At 37.3% G+C, this 16556-nt stretch overlaps 1 protein-coding gene across 2 annotated transcripts; it reads right to left on the bottom strand.

The window, feature by feature from the left end:
• Positions 1-168: 168 nt before the first annotated feature.
• LOC121425131 (carbohydrate sulfotransferase 11-like) lies at positions 169-15871 on the bottom strand. Of its 2 annotated transcripts, none has more exons than XM_041621123.1 (4): positions 15609-15871; positions 4636-4771; positions 4049-4125; positions 169-2703 (listed from the first exon to the last, which is right to left on the bottom strand). In XM_041621123.1, exons 2-4 carry the CDS (start codon positions 4751-4753, stop codon positions 1423-1425), a joined length of 1476 nt encoding a protein of 491 aa, XP_041477057.1. In that variant the 5' UTR covers positions 4754-4771; positions 15609-15871; the 3' UTR covers positions 169-1422. The 2 variants fall into 2 exon arrangements, with proteins under 2 accessions (XP_041477057.1, XP_041477056.1); XM_041621122.1 differs by having other exon boundaries at positions 4636-4778; positions 15609-15870.
• Between the last annotated feature and the right edge of the window lie 685 nt (positions 15872-16556).

Genomic DNA, 16556 nt, shown 5'->3' with positions numbered 1-16556 from the left:
TAGCATATGTCGCCATCAGCTCACTTGTTTAAATATAATACTTTAAGATATGACAAGGGGCAATGAATTCAGTACACATTGAATATATCCTGCCATATAGTCTTGGTACTTAGACCCTTTCATCAAACAATCCTAAACTTAATTTAGTTAAAAAGAATGTGATAGTCATTTTTATCTCAAATGGAAGCAGGCATACCTGAAATCACACCATAGAAACACAATTTCTTGGTAAATATTAGTGATAAAAATGCTGTAAAGATCAGGAGAAAATTATTTACTATTTTGATGAGCATAGGTATATAGATTATATCACAGAATGTTGCATCCTGGGTAAGGATGTGAGGCCTGTATGAGGTAGTAAGGTATTTATGTGGCGCGCTGTTCAAGCTTACTGTAGTATTGTGGCATAATTTCTAATCCGTTTGTAAAAAAAGTGTTGTTACATTTCGTTGTGGCTTATTTAATCAACTCTAGCTGATCAGAGTGCATTTTATTTTGAAGTCTAAATCCTTTAAAATGTAAGTTCATAGGTTTTGTTCTCAAATCCCTCTTCGCTCTCAAACATCAAATCGTTCCCTATTTTATTCATTTCTCAAGATGATCAAAATTGTGTTCCATGTAGCTGTTCGTAAAGTGATTGTAGATAATTATGGGCATCAGCCAAAATCAATTAAGACCAGCAAAATAATTGTAAAACAAACAACACTTAATGCAAAATCTAAATTGAATTTCTATTTTTGTCCATTGTTATTAAAAGTACAGCTTTTTGACACTTAGAGATAATCTTAAGTAGATTGTAAAGTCTCGTGCAGCTTTAGGAATAGTTTTATTGATAAACCCCAAGAATGCAAAATTATGCAGGTTTCAACAAGAGCACCGTGCTTATCTTCCATTACGATGATTATTCACGAAAAAGGGTTAAAATAATGAGTAACATTAATTTATCATGTTTTACAAAAGCTGTAGCTAAGCTAGATACAAGATACGGAATATAGTGTCGGGGCAAGGGACGGGGAGGGTGTTGGTTAAGGACTCACTTTAGAGGTGGCATAACTTTAATTTAGTTCAGTTTCCCTGCTTTTGAAAGATATATGACGTTTTTTAAGAAGTGGATTCATAAAAAATGCGGTAAATTTGACAAAAAGTGTCATACCGGTTTCAATTCGGTTATAATGCAGTGATTACTAAACGGCTACATGAGTCCCATCATTAAGGAGTGATGTATTATTCTTTACTTTTCCAATGCAATGGGTTGATGTAGCATGCATGTCATTGGCTTTCATCAAAATCACCGACCTGGATACTTTAAGGAGTACAAGTGAGAAACATTGTATAACGTATTTTAAAGAAAATCAAAATTATTATAAGGTCTTAGGAAACAACTGTCAAATAATTGCATAATTCAGAGTATAATGTCCTTCCTTAAGGCACAAACGACGGTTTCTCATAATCAAAAAGTGCGTAGTCAATCCTGTAAATATCCCAAAGTGCCTGCAATTTTTCTTTGGAGAAGTCTTCGAAAAGATAACTAATATTCAATGAAGCACTGTTTGTCGGGTGACTATTTGATGGACTTGGATATGTTAGATTCATGGTAAAGTTTGAATGTTGCAAGACATAATTTGCCTCATTTTCGATGTTTTCGAGCTTGCCAATGAAGTCGTATTTGATTTTACACGGGGAGCAGAGCTTGTAGCTTTCCTTCCAGTGTTCGTCAAAGTTAGGACGCTCTAGAGGATCAGCCAGGTAGTCTGTAAACTCTGCCCAGGTGATGTTTTCACCGGTCGTTAGATCTTGAGGAGTGGCTCCTGGACGGTACTTCCTCATGATCCGTCGTGCGAACTGCTTCAGGTATTCCGGTGCTTGGCGGAACACGCTCAGATCTTTATACTTGTTCTTGAAAGCGGATATGATCCTTGTGAATGGTTCCCGGACGAACATGACCTTTCGGTAGTTCTTGAGCCGGTAGAACTGTTCGGACATGGAGAGTGATCCGAAACGAGTCAAGCCGTTCCTGGAGTGTGCCTCTCTAGATGTGATACTGTCCATGCTGTTCTTTTTGCCACTAAGAACCATGAGGATCCGCTTCCAGTTGCTGCATCCTACCTTTGGGATATAACAGAACATCAGTTTCTGACTATCCACCACGAACAGATGCCGCAGGGTATCCTTGTAGAGCAAGTTCTGGTACTTCAGGTAGACGGACTTTGAACACGCATTTTCCATCCTGAGTTTGCGTTTACTCTGGGCACGCGTGATGTTGAAGAGCGCTTCTTGTCGTCTTCTCTCTGCTATTCGAGCAATCGTCTTGTTGTTCTTTGTTTCTATCCTCAGTTCTTCTCTCCTCCTCTTATCTGATTCTCTTGCTAAAGTCCTATTCTCCCTTTCCTGTCTTCGCAATGCTTTCTCTTCTGGTGTCAGCACTCTTAGTGTTTGGTTCACACCCATCGCTTGTGTGTCATTCCCATTTATAAACCCTTCGGTAATGAACTGTTCTGCTACAATCCGCCTGGTAGTCATTTCAAGTGGTAGAGCCACATCCTCAATGATTTCTCCACAGGCGTCACAACCAATTATTTCTTGAGGTCTCTCAACTTCTCCTTTCTCGGTGTTATCGAAGAGTTTGTCGTTTAATTCCGCCCCATCGTCTTCTGTCTGTTGTGTTCCTTTTATGTCCTCTTCTCCCACCTCTTTTACCTTTTCCTAGATAAAGGAAATAAGAAAAATTATATTGGTGAAGATATTGAAACGAATACATGTATGAAAATACTGCCATTACCATCTCAAAAGGCGGTTGTATTTGATAGGAGCAAGAGGTTGGATATTTTTTTTCCATTGGGAAATATAGTGTAATTGATACGGACCAGTCCTCTCTTTCAATACCATTCTTTCTTCTCTCCCCTTTAAATTTTTCCTCTTGTATTTTCTGATCACTTGAAAAAAAAATCATAAAAATCAAACTGGAAGCGGGTCAATCCCCCTCCCCCTCATGCAATGACAGATAATACTGAGATCATCAAATTGAAATACAACGGATAATGATAATGAATAATGAACAAAAACTACATAAATCAAAATGATGACTGAACGTGTTACGATGGTGACAACAAAATGACATTAATCGTCATGTGGTGTTCATTCATCACTAAACAATACCATGAAAATGCAAAAAAAAAAACACTCTTTAGACAGAGGTCCATCCATGACCTCAGCTGCTCAAAATGTGAACGGGATGGCTCGCGATGTACGGAAGCCTCTGTAATTTATTTTGGAAGAAAAAAAATGGGTAATTTCGCTCATATTAAGCGCTTCCTTTTGTTTAAGAAACTTCAGTGATAATCAAAATGCCAAATCAATGGCGCAAAACAAGACAGAAGATGGATATGCACCGATATAAAGTTTAGTATCGTTCATACTTTTGCATATAGCAAGGCACGAATTTAATGCCTCCGCTTTGAGCAGATACTTTTATCAAAAATCACTTGCTGAAAAGCGGAAGAAAATAGCATTTGGGGATTCGGGGAGTGATGGTAATGTTTACCCGCTCCTAACAGATGAGTCAAAATTTTGTATCAATGCAATATGAAAAAAAAATACTTTTCATACTCTTTACACCATGTATACTTTATAACTTCTGGCAAGAATATACGATTCCCACGGCCGGGAAGGGTAAAAACGGAGAAGAAAAAGGTGTGAGAAACAAAAGGGAATGGCATTTTTTATAGTTTAACCGCGCAGAGCGCGGAAGCGAAATTGTGTATGAAGAGAGAAGAGCGTCTCGTTTAGGTTTTTATTCTTTTGACCAAGAAAGAAGGGGAAAAAACAAAGCTTTACCTCTCTTCCCTTTCCTTCTTTTCCAGTTTCATTTTCTCCTTTTCCCCTCTTCATTTTTTTTTCTTTTTGGTGGCCTTTTTTTTGGGGGGGGGCGCCCCCCCCCCCCCCGGCTACGCGCCTGCTCAGCTGAAAGTTATCCTGAAATCCTATAATGGGGTAGTATAGAAGACTCCCTCCCTATGCTTAAAACATGGAGTCCCAAGATATTTCTTACCAGTATTTCTTGAGGTTCAATGGGGGCGGCTTCACTCCGTGTCTTTACCACGTCTGTCAAATTATCACTTTTCACTTCTGAATGATAAAGAAGATAAATATCAGAGATACATTATCTTTAAAATATTTCCATTTAAAAATGCATCAATTTCAAAATGTAACTTATTGACTTTGCAACATTAGTATTTTTCGTTTAAATTTCCTTTTCTGCATAATAACTCTCATTAAAACTCCTTCAATACCTAATATTTGCCTCACGCCAAGTTGGGGAATATGATTGTGTACCCCCATGCAAGGGGTGAACACGTTTCATTTAAAAGTTCGGTTGAAGGAGGTACGTAATAATTGGAATGGTACTACCACCTGACATAAACCAATTTGAAAAAAAAGATCGTTTATTAGAGTCGTTATCAAAACTCATAAGGAGGCAAAGAGAACGGAATACTGGTATCCAGATTCCAGATTAAGATTAATCTGCGCATGTTCATTCATACATTTACTCGGGACAGAGCATGCGCAGTTTGATTTTATTTAAATCTACAATTCTGCATCTTGCATCTCTTCTGTTAAATGTTCCTTACTGCTTACCATTCCCTCCGAGAGACACTATGGCGTAGAGGACAAGGAAGGCTGTGATGATCATTACTATCAAGGTAAAGAGACGTTTACATCTCGTTGTGCACATCCTGATAAAGGGAACAGGCATAGTGTCGACTTCTCGATGCTAATTCCTGTAAGGAATAGATAAGATTTTATTATAAGGAATTTCTGAAGGCTTCCATGGCGAAGAAGAAGAGTGTAGGGATTTCACGGTACACCATATATGTTGGTCCCACTGGCGGATCCAGGGGGGGGGGCAAAGCCGGCCCATGCCCCGGCCCCCCCCCTTTGAGAGGCACAATTAAAATTTGCAACGTAAAAATACCGTTAAAACAGAAGTATGCCCCCTCCCCCTTTTTTTAAGTGAAGACCTTTTTTTTCCTTTCAGTCCTTTTTTTGCTTGTCAATTTTTTTCGTGGACGAAATGAACTCCCCCCTTTTTTTTTGGCTTGTCAAATTTTTCCTCGGGAAAATGTGCCCCCCACCGTGTAACCACTATTTATTTTACACTTACAGGGAAATATTACTTGGTGTCTCTATCTGGTAACATAATTTTACAAGACTTATATAATAGTGAAAAATAAAAAACTGAAGAGAACAAGAATTGTCATTTGCAATAGTACATCAAACACTATATCATTCACTTGAAGAAGTGAATGCCCTTGTTCAGTATTTGTAAATCTTATTATAACTTATTTTCAAATGTTTAATCAAATGTCAAATAAAATGAAAGATGATATGAAAAGAACAGGTGAAGGGGCGGCGGGTGGATTTTTTTTCCATGGAGGTGTGAGGAGCAAGATGAATTATAGGCGGCAACATGTTTTTCTTGATTGAATAATAGGGTATTTTAAACGAAAAAAAAAACTCTCAGTTTTGTTCTCTTCTTTCTTCGTTTTCTTTCAATTTAATTTTCTCGTCTTTTTCCTATACCTGAAATTATTGCCCTCCTCCCCGTGGCGCCCCCCCCCTGATGCTGTGTGAAAGTTATGAATTTGATATGAAAGAAAGAATTAAATGAGTAATATTTTTAACGGTTTTTTTTCTCTCTCTCTAATCAGAAAGTGTAACACTTTTAACTACAGCGTACGCTAAAACTGAATCCATGCAATAGAATAAAAGAAACGAACTCTTTGTGTATCAAACAGATTAATGAGACAATATTGACAGGATCCCCAAAATATTCGAGTCGATATTTTGTCAAGCTAAGTGGCATTTCCCAATTTAAACAAAAATTTCCCCTGCATGCATTCCTCGCTGATTGTGGCGTTGGTGCAATGATTTTAGGTCAAATTTTATAACTATTGTTATTATTATCATTATTATTACTGTTATCATTATCATTATTATTGTTATCATCATTATCATCATCATCATCATTATATTTTTTTTCAATTTATTTATTATCACTATTGTTATATATAAGAATAATTGTAGAAGAATTGTGAAAGCAGTTACATTAATCTATTAGTTATTTCCTCTTTAAGAATAGCCTAGAATGATCAAGTACATTCCACAGCATGTTTGTAAAGAACTTTCCAGAATGTCTTTTTATTATGCAGGCCTTGCCTATTTAAAGGCCAAGGAGTTTTATTGTTGAATAGGGAAAGGCCAAACAATAGAATTGTATTGGTAGTGGAAATGAATAGGCTTAGGTATTTTGTTTACCCATGTTGATTTCAATGAGGTCATTCAAGAATGTTTTAGAAATAAAGAAGCTTCCAGAAGAGTGAATTCTAGAAGCTTGTAGATTAGTTGAAATTTGAGAATGATCTAGAACACTTGTAATTAGTATAAAGCTGCAGATTTTTCAAGATGATCATCACATCATATGAGAGCAGGAGATCACATCACATCATATTAGATCACTTGATCATCACATCATATGAGATCACTTCACCAGATCAGATCAGAGCAGTTTATGCATCAATGAACTGTTTGCAGTTATTTTGAGAGAGAAATTATCAGTTCTCATCAACATCATCAACCTGTTCAATGAACACGTTTCAACCCATGGATTGCTGAAATTGACTGTTAATCATCATCAACATCGTCTTCACGGACATTTCAACTCGTTACAGTGACTGTTATTATTCATCGGACTTCAACATCAGTTTCATCATCACCATCATTGTGAATTTTCGCCAGTCAACTGGGATTTTATCATTTGGATTATTACTTGGATATAGCATCATCACTTCGGGATTTTACATCGGACACTTCAAGAGATTTATGTAAGATCATTATTTGTTTTATTTATGTATAATTATTTCCTGTAATAAAAAAAAGAGGAAATTAAACACAAAGAAGAAATTAAACACTTGTTATTTGTTGCAGTATCGTAACAAATAATTTTGGGGGCTTGTCCGGGAAACGAAAACCAAATTTGTATAAGCCAATTTGAAACAAAAGCCAATTTGAATTGGAAACATTTTGGAAATTTTTGGAAAGTTCTAGAATATACTGTACTGTGTTATTACTTGCTTGTATTTGTGTATATTCACTATGGCTACATTTGATGTTGAAGAATTTCTTGCAATGACAGAATTGTCATATGATCATTTGAAGTCACTGAAGAAAGATGATTTGATAACAGTTTGTGATCATTTGGGTGTATCTCTAGCCCCAGGTTTAAAGAAGGCAGAGATAATTGACTTGTTAGCTAGTCACATGAAGCTTACAGAGGAATCTGAAACTTCTATCAATATTTCAGATGATGCTCAGATCCAACTAGCAAATATTGAATTGGAAAAGGAGAAAATCAACCTTGAAAAGGAGAAAATAAACATTGAAAAGGAAAGAATCAGAGAAAACATTGAAATGGAGAAAATGAGATTGGAGTACCAGTTAAAGTTGAAAGAAATGGAGTTAGCTCATGCAAATACTAATACTAACTCTGTTAAAGATAAATCTCCCCAAGGCTTTGATGTGGCGAAAAATATTCGCCTTGTGCCAAAATTTGATGAAGAGGGAGTTGATACATATTTTGTGTCATTTGAAAAAGTGGCCAAGAGACTGAATTGGCCCGAGGAATACTGGACTCTTCTCCTCCAAAGTGTTTTTGTTGGAAAGGCTGCAAAAGTCTATTCTTCGCTCTCTGAAACGCAATCATGTGACTATGCTACAGTGAAAGAAACAATTCTCAATGCATATGAGTTGGTACCAGAAGCGTACAGACATAAATTTAGGAACATGCAAAGACAAACAGGCCAGACGTATGTTGAATTTGCTAGGGAACAAGAAATGATGTTCGATAAGTGGTACAGATCACTGAAAGTTGACAAAGATTTTGTTCACCTTAGGGAAGTTGTCCTCCTAGAAGAATTCAAAAAGAGTCTTCCTTTTGGCATTAAATCTCACTTAGATGACCATAGAGTTACTGAAGTCAGTAAAGCAGCCATAGTAGCTGATTAATTTGAGGTCACACATAAAGGTAGTGGAGATAGGCCTCCTTTCAAGAATTATTGGAAAAAGAAAGGTAAAGGGTCATTTGAATCCCACAATAAACCTAGTGAGGGAAAATATGCAAGCAAGGACAAAGACGCTAATAAGAATCAGGCTAGTGGGGGCACAGAATCAACCAAAAGGTCTGAGAGTCGTAGTTCCAAAATTTGTACTCATTGTCATAAATCGGGACATTTGAAAGAATCATGTTGGAAATTGGTTGGAATGCCAACCAAAACTAAGAAAGACATGGGTTTTGTCAAGCAAACAAGTGTTCCCTCGATGGAGTTTGTTCCATCAGAGCCCAATCAAGATGTTGAGAGTGTTTCTCTGGTATTTGCTGATAAAGTCAAACAGGTTGATGAAACTTTTAGAAGTTTTTTGCATGATGGTGAAGTATCCCCTTGTTCGACTGGTGCTGCTGGTAGGTCAGTGGTGATCCTTAGGGATACAGGGGCTGCACAGTCCCTGATGGTGCCAGGGGATTCGGCTCTTCCTCCGGAGAGTTCAGAGAATGCCAACGTCTTAGTTCAAGGTATTGGCCCAAATTTCATGTCGGTTCCTTTGCATAAGGTCGACTTAAAGTGTGACCTAGTTAGTGGTCCTGTGACTGTTGGTGTCGTTCCAGAATTACCCATGAAAGGTGTTGATTTCTTGTTAGGTAACGACTTGGCTGGAGATAAAGTTGTTGCATCTCCAGTGGTTTTGGAAAAGCCCGTTGAGGTAGCTGAAACTGAATTGTTGCAGGAAGATTTTCCAGGGATTTTCCCGGATTGTGTTGTTACTAGGTCTCAGACTCGTAGAGCTGAAAAGGATGATGCGGAATCTGCTGATGTAGAGGAGAGTACTGATGTCTGGTTAGCTGAAACCTTTTTCAAGGATTTGAATGGGGATAGTGTTGAAGGCTCTGTTGCTAACAATGATAGTTTGTTTAGTAAATCCTCCCTAGTACAGGCACAACAGGCAGACCCAGAATTAAAAAGCTTGTCACAGAAAGCATGTTCTGAGGCTGAGGCTGATAAGGTTCCTGAGTGCTTTTATGTCAAAGATGACATTTTGATGAGGAAATGGAGACCTCCCCGGAGACCAGCTGATGAAGATTGGTGTATAATTCACCAGGTTGTAGTTCCTCCTTGTTACCGCACAGATATTCTGAAAATGGCTCATGAGTTACCTATGGCAGGTCATGTCGGTATTCGGAAGACAGAAGATAGAATTATGAGGCATTTCTATTGGCCTAAGATGCACAAAGATGTTGTGCATTTCTGTAAGACATGTCACACATGTCAGATTATTGGTAAGGCACAGCCTTCTATCAAGCCTGCTCCATTGATACCCATTCCTGCATTTGATGAACCTTTTACTAGGGTTCTTGTTGATTGTGTCGGACCCTTACCCAGAACGAGGTCGGGTCACAGATTTCTCCTGACGATTATGGACTTGTCTACACGGTTTCCAGAGGCGATACCTTTGAGGAGTATCACTGCAAAGACAGTGGTGCAGGCGTTAGTGCAGTTTTTCACTAGGTATGGTCTGCCCAAGGAAATTCAATCTGATCAAGGGTCAAATTTCATGTCAGGAATATTTCAGCAAGTTATGAAGGAGTTGGGAATAAAGCAGATCAAGTCCTCTGCTTATCACCCACAGTCCCAAGGAGCGTTAGAACGCTATCATCAGACTTTGAAGACCATGATTAGGGCTTATTGTGAAGACTATCCCGATGACTGGGATAAAGGGATCTCATTCCTACTGTTTGCAACTAGGGATTCCCCGAATGAGTCCACAGGTTTCAGTCCATTTGAATTGGTCTATGGTCATGAGGTTAGGGGTCCCCTAAAGCTTATCAAAGAGAGGTTTATGGTTCAGAATGATGATGTAAACCTTCTAGACTATGTGTCAAAGTTTAGAGAAAGGCTCTCAAAAGCTTGTGATGTGGCTAAGGAACACTTGAAAGAGTCGCAGGGAAAAATGAAAGCTCAAGCTGACAAAAATGCAAAAGAGCGAAGTTTCAAGCCTGGAGACAAAGTGTTAGTGTTGTTGCCTTTGCAAGGTGAGCCCTTGAAAGCTAGGTTTAGTGGTCCCTACATAGTCAAAAAGAAATTGAATGATGTCAACTATGTGATCAGTACCCCTGATCGAAGAAAGTCTCAAAGAGTTTGTCATGTAAACATGTTGAAAGAATACTTTGAGCGAGAGGCTAGTCAGCCAATAGGTACAACACAGGTCAAAGAAGAAGAAAAACATGTAAATGTACATGAAGAAGAATGTTATGGAAAGACAGATAATGAATTGTCTTATACAGATGTATCCAAGAACGAACCATGTGGTATAAAGTTATCTAACTCAGAGATGTTAGGAAACATGGATGAGGCATTAAAACACCTGCCTGAAGATCAAAGAAATGATATATCTGGCCTGTTAAGAGAATATGAGAATGTATGTAAAGACAAACCAGGTCGTACACCTTTAACTGTACATGACGTAGACATAGGTGATGTAAGACCTATCAAACAGAATCCTTATAGGCTCAATCCAAGCAAGTTGGAAATGGTGAATAAGGAAATACAGTTTATGTTAGATAATGACATAATCGAACCGAGTCAGAGTAGTTGGAGTTCTCCCATTGTAATGGTTCCAAAGCCAGACGGCTCTCAGAGATTTTGCATTGATTACCGAAAGGTAAATGCAGTAACTAAGACTGACTCGTATCCAATTCCTAGGTTAGAAGATTGTATTGATAGAGTTGGAAATTCTGCCTATATCACAAAGATAGACTTGCTTAAAGGATATTGGCAAGTGCCACTGACTGACCGAGCCAAAGAGATATCAGCCTTTGTTACACCTGAAGGCTTGTTTCAATGCAAAGTCATGCCTTTTGGCATGAAAAATGCACCAGCAACCTTCCAAAGGTTGACAAATCAAGTGATTGCCGGACTTGACAATTGTGTCGTATACATAGACGACATCCTAGTATACAGTGATACTTGGAATGATCATCTGAATCATTTGCGAGCACTGTTTGACAGGCTGGACAAAGCCAATCTAGTAGTGAATCTGATGAAGAGTGAATTTGCCAAGGCAAAAGTCACATATCTTGGTCATGTGGTTGGTCAAGGGCAAGTGCTACCAAGAGAAGCCAAGATACAAGCTATCTTAGACTTCCCAATTCCCACAACTAAGAAAGAATTGCTCAGATTCTTAGGTATGAGTGGCTTCTACAGGAAATTTGTTCCAAATTTCAGTACAGTGGTTAGTCCTCTGACAAACCTGCTGAAGGCAAAAGTAAAGTATGTTTGGTCTGACGAATGTCAAAGATCATTTGAGAAATTAAAGGCCATTTTGGTGAATGAGCCTGTTTTGGCAGCTCCAAACTTCACAAAGCCATTCAAAGTAGCTATTGATGCATGTGATGTTGGAGTAGGAGCAGTATTGCTCCAAGAAGATGAAGAAGGCATCGAAAAACCAGTGTGCTACTTCTCTAAGAAACTCAATCGGTTTCAAAAGAAATACTCAACTATTGAAAAAGAGGCCCTGAGTCTCGTACTAGCCCTTCAGCAGTTTGAGGTGTATCTAACCAATGGAGAGATTACAGTCTATACAGATCACAATCCTCTTGTGTTTTTGGAGAAATTTAAAACAAAGAATCAAAGACTGTATAGATGGAGCCTAATGCTCCAACCATTCCCTTTGAAAATTGTACACATAAAGGGAAAGAATAATGTAATTGCTGATGCTCTATCAAGAGTATAAAAAGTGAAATTATTCATGATTTTGACCAAGTGTGTCATTTGAAGAAAACATCTTTGATGTTCATTTATTTTAACATGTTCGTTAAGTACTATATCTTTGTACACGATAACTGTAAATGATTTATCAAGATGACTTTGAGCAGTTAAAAGAAAAAAAAGTAATCTTAAAGAAACCTTTACTACGGTAAAGCTTTCTTTTCCCCGGTGGGGGAGGTGTTATATATAAGAATAATTGTAGAAGAATTGTGAAAGCAGTTACATTAATCTATTAGTTATTTCCTCTTTAAGAATAGCCTAGAATGATCAAGTACATTCCACAGCATGTTTGTAAAGAACTTTCCAGAATGTCTTTTTATTATGCAGGCCTTGCCTATTTAAAGGCCAAGGAGTTTTATTGTTGAATAGGGAAAGGCCAAACAATAGAATTGTATTGGTAGTGGAAATGAATAGGCTTAGGTATTTTGTTTACCCATGTTGATTTCAATGAGGTCATTCAAGAATGTTTTAGAAATAAAGAAGCTTCCAGAAGAGTGAATTCTAGAAGCTTGTAGATTAGTTGAAATTTGAGAATGATCTAGAACACTTGTAATTAGTATAAAGCTGCAGATTTTTCAAGATGATCATCACATCATATGAGAGCAGGAGATCACATCACATCATATTAGATCACTTGATCATCACATCATATGAGATCACTTCACCAGATCAGATCAGAGCAGTTTATGCATCAATGAACTGTTTGCAGTTATTTTGAGAGAGAAATTATCAGTTCTCATCAACATCATCAACCTGTTCAATGAACACGTTTCAACCCATGGATTGCTGAAATTGACTGTTAATCATCATCAACATCGTCTTCACGGACATTTCAACTCGTTACAGTGACTGTTATTATTCATCGGACTTCAACATCAGTTTCATCATCACCATCATTGTGAATTTTCGCCAGTCAACTGGGATTTTATCATTTGGATTATTACTTGGATATAGCATCATCACTTCGGGATTTTACATCGGACACTTCAAGAGATTTATGTAAGATCATTATTTGTTTTATTTATGTATAATTATTTCCTGTAATAAAAAAAAGAGGAAATTAAACACAAAGAAGAAAATAAACACTTGTTATTTGTTGCAGTATCGTAACACTATTATTATCATTATTATTTTTGTTATTATTATCATTATTATTATTGTGATTATCATCATCATTATTATCATTAGCAGTAGTAGTAGTAGTAGTAGTAGTAGTAGTAGTAGTAGTAGTAGTGGTAGTAGTAGTAGTAGAAGTAGTAGTAGTAGTAGCAGCAGCAGCAGCAGCAGTAGTAGTAGTAGTAGTAGTAGTAGTAGTAGTAGTAGTAGAAGTAGTAGTAGTAGTATAGTAGTAGAAGTAGTAGTAGTAGTAGTAGTCAGTGGCGTAACTACGGGGGGGCATGGGGGGCACGTGCCCCCCCCCAATCGGCTGGCAAAAAAAAAACCGAGGAAAGGGAAATAAAGAGGGAAAAGGGAGGAGAAACGTAGTGGGGAAAGAAGAGATTATTGTTCATTATAATGTTATATTATGTTGTTTGTTATATTACATAAGAAGCATTTTTTATTACTTTATGAAACATTATTTGCTTCATTGTTCCTGGTGCTCGCAAAGACTGTTTTACGAGATATATAATCATGTTGTACTAAAACCCCCCGTTTTCAAATCAATATACACAAAAATGTTTCCTCGCAATTCGAGTTATTATTGCTTTATGTAGTGACATATTCTTCTTTTTCATGATTACTTAAAGTGATTGCCCTATTTTAAGGTCTTAATATAAAAAATTTCCTGTCCGTGCTAACGTTCGCATTAGTGAATTGGTGAGATGTCTGCTCTTCATGAACTCCTTAAATCAGGTCTTAAAATGTCAATTTTTCTGATCTGAATATCAAAAATTTTCAGCTCGCATCATTTGGCTAGTGAAATACGTAGGGTCTTAGTGAATTCCTACAAACAAGCCTTAGAATGCCCCTCTTCAGGTCGGAATATCCTAAATTTTCAGCTCGCGCTTCGCACTCGCAGTATTTGATTAGTGAGATGCGTATGATACTCATGATTACAATGATGACTTCAAAAAGTACTTCATGTGTTTAGATGTAATTGTAACAAAATCGGCAAGCGCTTGGCACTGGCATTAGATGACTATGGTGAGATAGGTATACTCTTAATGGATTCACAAAAAGCATAGTCCTTAAAATATCCATGTTTGGGGTCAATAAATAAAAAATGTCAGCTCGCGCTTCGCGCTCGCATCATTTGGTTAGTAAAATACATACGGCCTTATGGAATACATACAAACAAGCCTTAGAATGCCCCTCTTCAGGTCTAAATTTCCTAAATTTTCATCCCGCGCTTCGCGCTTGCAGTATTTGATTAGTAAAATGCGTATGATAATCATGATTACAATGACTACAAAAGGTGCTTCATGACTGTGTTTAGATGTAATTCTAACAAAATCAGCAAAGGATGGCACTAGCATTAGATGACTGTGGTGAGATATTTATACTCTTAATGGATTTTTGAAATATAGTCCTCAAAATTTCTCTATTTAGGTTCAATATATAAAAAAATTAGCTTGCGCTTCGCACGCGCATTGTTTGTTTAGCGACACAGTTACATATCATGATTACAAAAAAATGCTTATAATGTCCCTTTTTAGCTCTGAATATCAAAAATTTTCAGCTCTGAATATCAAAAATCTTCAGCCCTGAATATCAAAAATTTTCAGCTCGCGCTTCGCGCTCGCATTATTTAATCAGTGAGATACATATCCTGCATGTCCTTAAAATATCTCTATTAGGTCAGAATACCTGACAACTGAGCGCTCTTCGCGCGCTCCCTAAGTGACTCGAATTTTTGGTGCCCCCCCCAATGCCGTGACCCACGGTACGCCACTGGTAGTAGTAGTAGTATAGTAGTAGTATTAGTAGTATTAGTAGTAGTAGTAGTAGTAGTAGTAGTAGTAGTAGTAGTAGTAGTAATAGTAGTGGTAGTAGTGGTAGTAGTGGTAGTAGTAGTAGTAGTAGTAGTAGTAGTAGTAGTAGTAATAGTAGTAGTAGTAGTAGTAGTAGTAGTAGTAGTAGTAGTAGTAGTAGTAGTAGTAGTAGTAGTAGTAGTAGTAGTAGTAGTAGAAGTAGTATCCATCATGTTTCCCTTAGGACGGGATTAATATGGAAAGGTTCTCAAGATAATGTGCGAGATGTGACAGAAATGTGAATTGAGTCTCTGCAAATTTAGTGTCCGAAGTTGTCGCGAAATTAAACTAGCTTTGTACAGGGGCCGCGGAACGGTTTTCAAAGGGGGGGGGCTGACCATGCCAAAAAAAATCACAATCGTATGGCATATTTACGTTTTTGTACATGGTTTTGGAAAAAAGTGGGGGTTGAAGCCCCCCAGCCCCGCTTCCGCGGCTCCTGTTGTATACGTATATCTGTATATTGAAAGATTTTATTTTATGGTTAAATGTAAAAATGAGAATAATGTCTAAGTCATAGTGCTTCTGAAGACTCTGAATATAATGTAGTTCAGGATGACAGGATAATGCTTCTTTAATGTAGACTGGTTTCAGCCAAGTAGCAACATACAAAAGGCGTGAAAACGAGAGATACTCGATCTGTGTAATATAAAATGAATTTTAGCAATATAGGCATACCTATGCGAAAAAGAAGGTAGTATTAAAGTTGGTGACGGGGGAAAGGAGAATCTTCATCAGAGAGAAAACTGATGTGACTTACCACGTCAGCACCTCCACTATATGATTTCGAAAAGTTAACTTTCTATCGATTAGGCGAAAGGATGTACAGACGGACATTCATGTCTTGGAAAAGAGCGGGAATCAGAACTTCACTAAAAAAAACTCTACTGCAGCGTGGTCGTCAGTTGTCCATTGAAAATTAGGCTAATGTGAATTACGGTCAAGCTAAATGTCTTCTAGAAGGAGAAAGTTCAAATCAACGAGACGAACCTGAAACCATGCCGAATCAATATCCAACTCGATTCTTGATTAACAAAAGGCTTACGTAATGTGTCAAATAACGGCTCAGTTGAAATATTGATCTAAAGATTATAATGCGAAGGCATCGTGAATGGCAACCAATGTTATGCATGGAAGGAGAGGGGGGAGAGGGAGGTGGAGAGGGGCTACGGTAAGAGAGCATCGGCATAAAAAAAAAATTACACTATATATTTTCGACACCAAAAATAAATAATAATAATAACAATAGAATGTAGTCAGGGTCAGGGGGCGTAAGGAAGGCCTTAATTAGAGCAATAAGGTGTTTTTTTTTATTTAAATAGTCATTTTGGGCAAAAAATAAAACCAGGAGAATTTTGAACGAATTGTAAGTTAAAAACATTCTCATTCGTAATTATAATGTTATCAATAATAGTTGGTGATATTTCTTAATAATATTTTTATTCTCTCAGAGTTTACCTTTCATGTATATATGATTTCTTTATCTCTCTGTTTTTTTTAGTTTGTTTTCACAACATAACATACTCCATTTATATTTTGTTGTTAAGTTTTCAGAGTTAATTTCCTCCAATAAGATTAAGTCAAGGATGGACTCCAGAGCCGAAAATATTAGGTTTTTAATAATAACCTTTACCTTTATTGTTTTTAAAACCTCGTATCCCTAATTGAATGTAACTTGGCCCCTTTCTCTCTTCCTATGAATGTCTCC

Source organism: Lytechinus variegatus, chromosome 12, assembly GCF_018143015.1.
Source record: "Lytechinus variegatus isolate NC3 chromosome 12, Lvar_3.0, whole genome shotgun sequence".
Lineage (NCBI taxonomy): Eukaryota > Metazoa > Echinodermata > Echinoidea > Temnopleuroida > Toxopneustidae > Lytechinus > Lytechinus variegatus.
Note: the sequence above shows the minus strand (reverse complement) of the source record. Positions and strands in the feature narration are given on the sequence as shown.